This window comes from Trachinotus anak, unplaced genomic scaffold (genome assembly GCF_046630095.1).
Source record: "Trachinotus anak isolate AG129_WGS33_773 ecotype Australia unplaced genomic scaffold, CSIRO_AGI_Tana_v1 ptg000011l, whole genome shotgun sequence".
Classification (NCBI taxonomy): domain Eukaryota; kingdom Metazoa; phylum Chordata; class Actinopteri; order Carangiformes; family Carangidae; genus Trachinotus; species Trachinotus anak.
In genome coordinates this window covers 17223335-17232011 of record NW_027273862.1, presented here as the reverse complement: position 1 = coordinate 17232011, position 8677 = coordinate 17223335, and the positions used below count along the sequence as shown (strand labels likewise).

Below are 8677 nucleotides of genomic sequence, written 5' to 3'. Positions count from 1 at the left end.
AAGGAATGACAGTCTACCTTTGGCCCGGGTCTTCCTCAACTCTCTGTCCTGAATGAACCCTGCAAACATCTGAGACTCCATGAAGACACCAAGGAAACGACGGATGCTTTTAGATGCCACAGACTTGCGGAAGGCCTCTCTTTGGAAAACGCGCTCTCCGCGCTCATTTTGAGTGATAAACAGGGAGTAATGGCCGATGGTCTCCAGAAAGAAGCGGATGAAGGCTTCTGACACCAGACTGTTCAAGGAGTTATACTCTATAGACACAAACGCGAGGGGATTAATCACGGTTCACAGTGATAAAATAGACATGTCACACTGTGTGGCATGTTCCATAGACATAGCCAGATTGTCACAGTTACATTGAAGAAGAATACATGGTTTGGCTAAACATTATCAACAACATTAATTTAGCCACAGCTATTGTTAACTTTGTGGAGATTCGTGGGCCTATCCCATTACTCTTGGTCAGATCAACTTGAATAAAATTAACCACATAATATGACATAATAATAATGTGGTTGCCTCTTTATTGCTTCTATTCCTCTTACAGTGGTGCTGTCAGAGTATGCCAAAAGTATAGAACTAGACTAGAGCTGCTGGAAAATCTGAACAAGCTTACAGAGGCACAGAGCTCCGTGGCTAGACACAAAACTCGTACTGTGAATGTTCCAACACTGAAGTTTCTGATTAAAAACCTTTTGAAGGGTTTGAGCTGAAGCTGAAGGGACTCTGTGACAAAGAAATCTGCCCAGAACAAAACATCATATGACAGAAAAGAAAAACAAAAACCTCAAGACCGGCACAACCAGAACTGTAACTGCCAGGCGAAGTACAAGGTGTTGATTATTGTCCTGTCACATCTTTTGATTGTTCCTCTCATTTAACAGACTAGGTTGCAGTGTGTCTTGCTTTGGTTTGCAAGAACAGATTATGACTGACATATGGCAGATGTAACACAACCATAGACAGTGGTAACTGTTGGTGGAAAGCACAGAAAATCTGTCACTTATTAATGCAGTGGTATGAAACAAGGTTTTATTTGTAATTATCTGTCCATGTTCTTGTGATGTGATGCACATTGTAACTTTATAACACACTAAACCTATTATTGATCCCCTTGGGGTAAACCTTCATAAGGACCCAGTTCCCAAACCAGGAGTTGAACCCAGGTCACTTGGGTGAAAATCAGGAATCCTAATCACTAGACCTTATGGGAGCAACATGCATATAAACAGATACTATACTACAGATGCAACTTTGCAAAACAGAAAATAAAAAAAAAAACACTTTGACATAGTGTGTTTGACTTTTAATTTTTTGTCCTCATATAATTGTACAACTTGTGGTTGTTTCAAGGTTGTTTTACCTTGACTTTACTCGAACAAAAAAACGGCCCGTGGAACACATGAAAGGTTCAGCATTATTTGCCACCAGTCAGCGCAACTCCTACCTTTTGTCATCAGAAACCCTGTTATCACCTCTAAGGTGAGCCTTTGTGACTCACCTACATGGGAAGTCTGCACAGAAGACGTAATTTCCCAGTGAATTTCACAGAGATGTGGACTGAACATGTTCTGCCACAGATGTTACTGTCATCAAAAAGAAAAACATCTGCCTTTGTTGGAGGTATGATTTGTCACTTATTCACCTTCATCTGACTCGCTGTCAGAATCCTGATTGATGATGTCATTCCTCTGCTCCAGCGCTTGCTCAAGAGCCGCTTGAAGTTTCCGCGGCAACAGTGAGGCCTCGTCATCCATCTATAAACAATCAAAAACATAGCAGTCACCAGTGATAAACAACAGTGCTTGGAGAGTAACTTTCAAAGGCTCAGACTTACTGAACGAACCACACGTCTTACAACCATGTTTAAAACAAGACTATGTGACTTTTGAAATAAGTAAAAACAGTCTTCCTCGCAAAAGAAAAGTCAAATTCATAAGCAATAAAACTCATCCTCACTAAACTGGCTGGCTTTAGTTATGAAGCTTTAGATTGATATTGCTGCTGTGTAACAATCATTGTGAGACAGTTTACTGACTGTTACTCTATATTTTAGCATGTCACAGGTAAACATTTCAATGGTTTTATCACAAAAAATAAAATGAATCTGGTACACCATACCTCACCAGCAGACATGTTTGTTTTTCTGCTCCATTACAATTTACTAATGATTTTTTTGCTTTGAATGGCTTTTTCCTGCATTTTTCCCCAGATTAGATAGAGGGATGAAATGCAACATAGATGGTGTCTTAAAGCCCGAGGTTCACCAGGGTGCCCACTGATGTTTTTAAAGAAAGCAACTCAACAAAATCTAGTCACGCATTAGGGCCAGTTTTTTCTTTGACTCGTAAGCTCATAGACTAACCTGTCGGATGAATCGGTCAGTTCCAAGGTCAACCATTAAAGCCTGAGAAAAAGACAGATGAGCATATCATTCATCAGAACCAATAAAAGCCTCTTTTATCTCTCACATGTAGAGCTGTTTATTTCACCTGCAGAGGAACAATACAATACAATCTGCATAAAGAGGAGAATCATCACTTTCAACAAAGTCACAGCACAAAATATGATTCAGATATATTATCTATATATATATTCAGATATAAAACAGTTCTTAAAGAAGATTGTTAAGACATATTTTCACAAGTCAGTCAGCAAAGCAACTGTAATATAAACAGACAGCAGATGCTGGTGACAGCTAATTAACAGTCCAGTGTTAACTGCGACTGACAGGGTCTTTTCACCCAAATCACCTCTGTTTCAGAGGTACAGTATATGAACAAAATGTTGTCAATGCTGAGAGAATACAAAGCCGTAAAAATGTCCATGAGCAAACCAGCTACTGCACATACTGAAAAATTTAGGAGACAACAGTCTGAAATGTAAAACTGGAGCCAGAGGCAGACAGTGAGAGATGATGTACTCACCTCTTCTACAGGCAACTCTTTTAGTTTAGGCAATGAGCTGGACAGCAGCCCCACCAGGAAGGGAGTGGGACAGCAGACAATATCCAACATGGATGCTGGCAGCACGGGGATGAAGGTGTGTTGCCAGGAGAACGGGTAGAGCAGCGCCACCACTGCAAGCATGCAGCTGGACAGGGTACTGATGATGAGTGCCAAAAAGAAAAAAGAAAAACAACACACCATCAATCACCTTCACATTCACAAAGCAACGCCCTGCAGAGGCCACACCAGATTAACCCAAACACAGTCAAAACAGGACAGATGTTTCAGTAGATAATGAAAAACTTTATTGTCCAAGGTTGAAAGGGGGATGGTGGGTTGTGTGGTACATTTTCCTACATATACTGCCTACTGTCATGAACGTCAGTAAAGAGCAGAAAAATATCTAAATTGCTTCTTCAAACTGTTGAACTGGGCTACGTACTGAACCATAAACTGTATTTCCAGCTCTAAGCTCTTTCCCGAAGTTATTTGACTATTTGATCCTCTTTCCCTGAAAGTTACTTTTATATGAGGCATAACAGCTCAGCTATGTACCACTGGCTTTGACACTTTGTTCCTCCTGTGGCTCATGTGAGGGACAGCAGGATCCAACAGATGCTTCTTACACTCTGACAAACACAACAACTTCTGGACAAATAAATTCTTTTATCTGTTGCGCTTCCACCACCACCCCACTTCGACTTTAACTCCAGCTACTAAAAACCACAATGATGAAGGGTGAGCCCAATAAAATGCATTATTGTGACATTACTCTACTCTGTCTACAGGGGTGGCGTGACTCTGACATGTTGCTATAGTTAAGCTGGAGGCTTGTTGACGCAATACCAAAAAGAACCAATTCGGTTTAACTTCGACAGCTGTGGTATAACATTGAGATCACAAATAGCAGCCTGTCTTTCTCACGATCCGTCCCTTGTTGACAGTGGCTGACCCTCCTCCCCTCTGTCCTCTACATACTGTCCGGTCCATGTACACAAAGAGAGTGAAAATAAACTGTGGGTCCAATCACACACACACACAAACACACACATACACACAAACGAGCACTAAATCAGTATGGATCAAGAACAAGACCAGGGATCAAACGTGGTATGCAAACGCACCCCACTTGAGATATACACACTTTTAATGAGGAATGTTTTCCGCGGTCGTTGTCATCAACAGCAGACAGAACGTTCAAGTAAACAGAAGTTACTCCCTTTTTTGTGACCTCTTTCACACTGTGTTTCAGCCCACAGAAACAATTCTGGAGCAATGTACAGAGAACTGAGATTGGTACCATAATCACAAGTGCTGAGGCAAACGACAAACTCCCACAAACCTCTTATTCTTTCAGGTTACATGTTTGCCACAGGCCTTTTCATCTTCACTTCCCATGAGTCAAATTGCCAAGATTAAAATGTGTTTTCTTGACAGAGTAAAACAGAATGACACCAGTGAAAACCCAAAGGCTACGATAACCACAGGATTCAGTCTTTTTTAGGTCTTTTCCAGTTCACTCATAACATGAAGCACTTGCAAGCTTTGCTTTGGCCGGTCTGATTTCCATTTGCCTGAGGAGGGCTTGATAATTCCTACCAGATCCCGTCTCCCGGGTCTGACGAGTTCCAACAGGGAGTGATGGGGCACAGATCTCAGAAAACCTTCGCCACAGGCTACACGTGGCCCTACACACCACTGATACCAAAAGGATCAATTACACTCATTCCTCTACCACACACTCTTGGGAGAAGATGAACTTGCAATGAAAACACTCTGCACTACCAGAGGTTGCCACTCAACTCTGAAAAGAGAAAAGGACATTCCCGCTAGATTCAGACCAAAACTTCAGACTTCCAGACCATACACGTGTCAGAAGAAAAAAAAGAAGAAAATGTCCACAAATAGACAGGACTAATGAAAAACTAACAAAACATTAAACATCACAAATGGAAGATTTTTAATTACACAGCATCAGCAGAGGGGAATTTGGGAAATTCTTCTTGTTTTAGGTTTGTATATGTAGATAAGTACAGAGGTTGCAAAGTGGTTGTATGAAATTGGATTATGTTGTTTGGTGGTTTCTAGCCACACAAGAGGAGAAGCTCTAGGGGTGGCAACGTTGGTGAGTCAGTTGGTCGGTCCATCACTTTGACTGAAATATATTACCAACTATTGGATGGCTTGCCATAGTTTTTTTTTTTTTTGTTTAATAATTTGGTTTATGACCAAATACCTGCAAAATAATGACATTCCCATCAGCGTCAGCTGTACTTTAAGTTTAATGCTTATTAGCAAATGAGGAGGCTGATCCCCTGTCTGGCTTGTGTTGCATTTTAACTAACACAGATGGTTTTGACTTATCCTTACTGAAGCCCAAAGTTATGTGTGGATTGGTTGGAAAATAAAACTTACACCACACAAGCATAAACTAAGATTCATTTGATTAATTTCAATTTGATTACACACACAAAAGTCATAAATTTATGGTTCCACTCTTGGGAAAAGAGACAGGAACCAGTTCTGCAAAGGTGACGTCTGAGCAGAGCTGTTATGTGTTGAGGTTTGGGAGCTAATCCTGACATATTAGCTCTCGTAGGTCTGGTATAGTGTGTGTGTGAGGCAGAACTGGCAGATACTCCAGGAAACATGGGATCGAGAGGCTTAGTCTGTGAAGCCCAGAGGGGGAGGGAAAATCTCAATGTTTGAGAAAGAGAGAGGGCGGGAGACAGGAGCCTGTACCACCACATGCTTCACAGGTCTACTAAAGCACCGCACTGTGTCTACCAGTCCTGGCGGGGCTAAGACTGATTCCATAGACAGAGGACAAAGAGGACGAGACTGAGCCACAGCTGTCAGACACCAGCTGTGCAGCAAAGCTCTGCAAAATCATTCTTCACTGTGGAAGCTCCTCCCAAGCTCAAAATAACCTAGAAATCATATAAAGAAGCAGTGGAATACACATCGACCTATAGGATTTCTATGACAAGCTGCACATGGTGTACTTCAATCCACTAGCAGAGTGTTCTCTGTTCCCTTAGTCCCCAAATGGTTTTCCCTCACTTCCTGTCTATAAGCATCTTCAGCCACCGGCTCTCAGTCTCAGCTCTCCGGCTCCACAGAAGGCAACAGCAGAAGCCATTTTACAATGAGAAATAGCTTCCTGATGGGAAACTCTATACATGTTCTTATTAAATCCACAATAGCGTCTGAGTTTGATCAAGGCTGTCTAGAGAGCAGATGAATGTGTGCAGGTGCTTGTGTATATGAGTGTCTACATGTGGGTGTAAACATTCATGAGAGAGAGACACTGATGTAAAAATCAGCTGGTGAGGCTCCAGTAATGGCCAAGGCTTTTTCAACTCTTTGAAAAACAGAAACATTTCACATGTTTACAGTGTGTCGATTTCACTCTACCTCAGAGCCAAATACCACATGGGAAACCGGTTAAGTTGTTAAAAGCGGTTTTGTGTTCATGCCAGCTCTGCAGAGCGTGTTACAGAAAGTGTTAGAGACTAACTGGGGACTAAATGAAATGACTGTGCTACCATACTTGTTGATTAGAAAAATACCAGCAGCAGTGGCAATAATTCTACATATCACAGTCACCTTTGATCATAAGACTGCAGCTGCAAAACATGTTGGTACTGGTAAATGCCACCAACTCACTTTCAGACACTGGATGATTACAAAAACAAAACAGGACACCACATACTCAACATACAGTACATTGTACTGGTTATCATGTTGTTTAATTACTAGTTTTAGGTTTGCAGTAAGGAGACACCAGTGTGTGAAACTCAAGCAACCTGCTGCTCCATGGGAAAGTGAGCTTGATTAATTCACCACGGCAATGAAATAAAGTTTTCAGAAGCCATTGTTTAGTTTCCTTCTAGGTCTCCTTCCTTCTCACTCTTCCCCTCTCTCTTCCTATCAAACATACACTTCTCATCTTTCATTATATTCTTTTTTCTTCTCCTTTACTTCTTCAATCAATATACGCAACACCAACTTACTGTAACAAGTAAGTTGCTGACAATATTATTTGAAGCTGCTAAATTGAATTAAAATAACACAGGGAAGTTTGCTGGGATCCAATAATCTTAACCTGTGCTTCTCAAACTGAGGGGGGCACAGAACCATTGTAGGTAGGGTGCATGAGGGAAAAAGCGGTAAAGTATGTAAAGCTGTAAGAATGTGACAGATAGAACAACATGTACGTGAAGGAAGAAAAGGTGAAGAAAACAGGTGGGGGGGCCACTAAACTTAACAATGGAGTATTACAGCAGGGAAAGTAATCTTGAGCCAATATACAGTAACACTTTTACTGTAGCAGTATTTCACTGCCACTCCAAAAGATAAATCCAGACATGCAGATACAATTTGGCAACCGTTCTCAACTCTGGCCTGAGGACTCGCAGAGGTGGTTTACATAAGTCTGCAACACTGACAAAACCCATTCAGCATCTGCAGGTCAGTTGAGTTAAGCAATTATAGAGTGACATAGTTGATGATGAATTCATCTGATTAGGCGTCCAACTTGTTATTACAGGCATCAGATGGTGAATGACCACTTAAAAGAAATTGTCTGTGCAGATTTTTATGCAGAAGCAATAATCTCTCTGGAAAAACCAACAATGGTTTCAGTGTAATATTACAAGAGTTTAAGTGAACACAACATGCCAAAGAAACAAGCAACAGAGGACCCCACAGAGAACTATTGCCTAACATGGCATTTCCTTGTGGTTCCTGTTTGTATTGGATATACTGTACATTTTAAGGGAAAGAAGCATACATCATATTCAGCTGGTGAGGTATTTTGGGAATGGATTATGTACCACAGCCCCAGAGGGAGCAGCCCTTTTATCATAGAAGTCATTAATGCTGCAGTGAGGCCCTGTCACTGTTTTCAAAAGAAACCAAAACACAGCTCTGCATGCACGCATGGATGCTTGCACATTTAAATTTATACGCACACACACACACACACACACACACACACGGTTTTAGGCGGATCATATAGTAAGAGGCATCAGTCAAGGAGACTACATATTTAAACCCAAAAATTATAAAACTCACATTTGTCATTTTCTTTCTTTGTAGCTATTTCAGATTTCTGTAATTTATGATGGTTTGCTTCACAGTAATTTAAACTGTGGCAATTTAAATCTGAATGGTGGCTCACAATGACAACGTTAATGTGTAGCAAGTATTATATTTACCATGATCATCATCTTGGATTAGCATGTTTACATGCTAAAAGATGCTAACCAGCTCTAAAGTAGTTACTAAGGCTACCATTAGTTACTAAGGCCTTGTCAACAGTTTTGCAGATATTTGGTCCTAGACCAAAGTACTGGACAGAGTGAAAGTTTGACCTGATGATGGCACTGGGTGAAAAGTGAAGAGATCACCCAAGTGATTACAAATCATCCGTAGAGGAACATGAATGTCTATACCACCTTTCATGACAATCCATCCAATAGTTGTTTAGACATTTAAAAACCACAAATATCAACCTCACAGTGGTGCTAAAAGAAAAGTCAGTGGATCACCAAAGTTAATAGCATTTATCCTCTGGAAACCATGAGAATTTCATTATATACAACATTTTGCCTTAAAGCCCAAAGCATTTCATAATGCAGTAAATGATGTACTATGTGACTGAACCTTGTTTTTAAATGATTATTTCACCCCTTTGGATGTGTGTTTATTTCTCCGCT

The 8677-nt window shown here is 40.8% G+C and overlaps 1 protein-coding gene across 2 annotated transcripts in view; it reads right to left on the bottom strand.

Moving 5' to 3' along the window:
* The window catches only part of dennd2b (DENN domain containing 2B), a 40856-nt gene that overhangs the window by 1701 nt on the left and 30478 nt on the right, over positions 1-8677 (bottom strand). For both annotated transcript variants that reach the window (XM_071488545.1, XM_071488546.1), the window contains exons 15-18: positions 2934-3111; positions 2372-2413; positions 1652-1763; positions 18-257 (exon numbers count right to left, since the gene is read on the bottom strand). In XM_071488545.1, coding sequence (XP_071344646.1) covers positions 18-257; positions 1652-1763; positions 2372-2413; positions 2934-3111 — 572 coding nt within the window. The remainder of the gene's footprint in view (positions 1-17; positions 258-1651; positions 1764-2371; positions 2414-2933; positions 3112-8677) is intronic.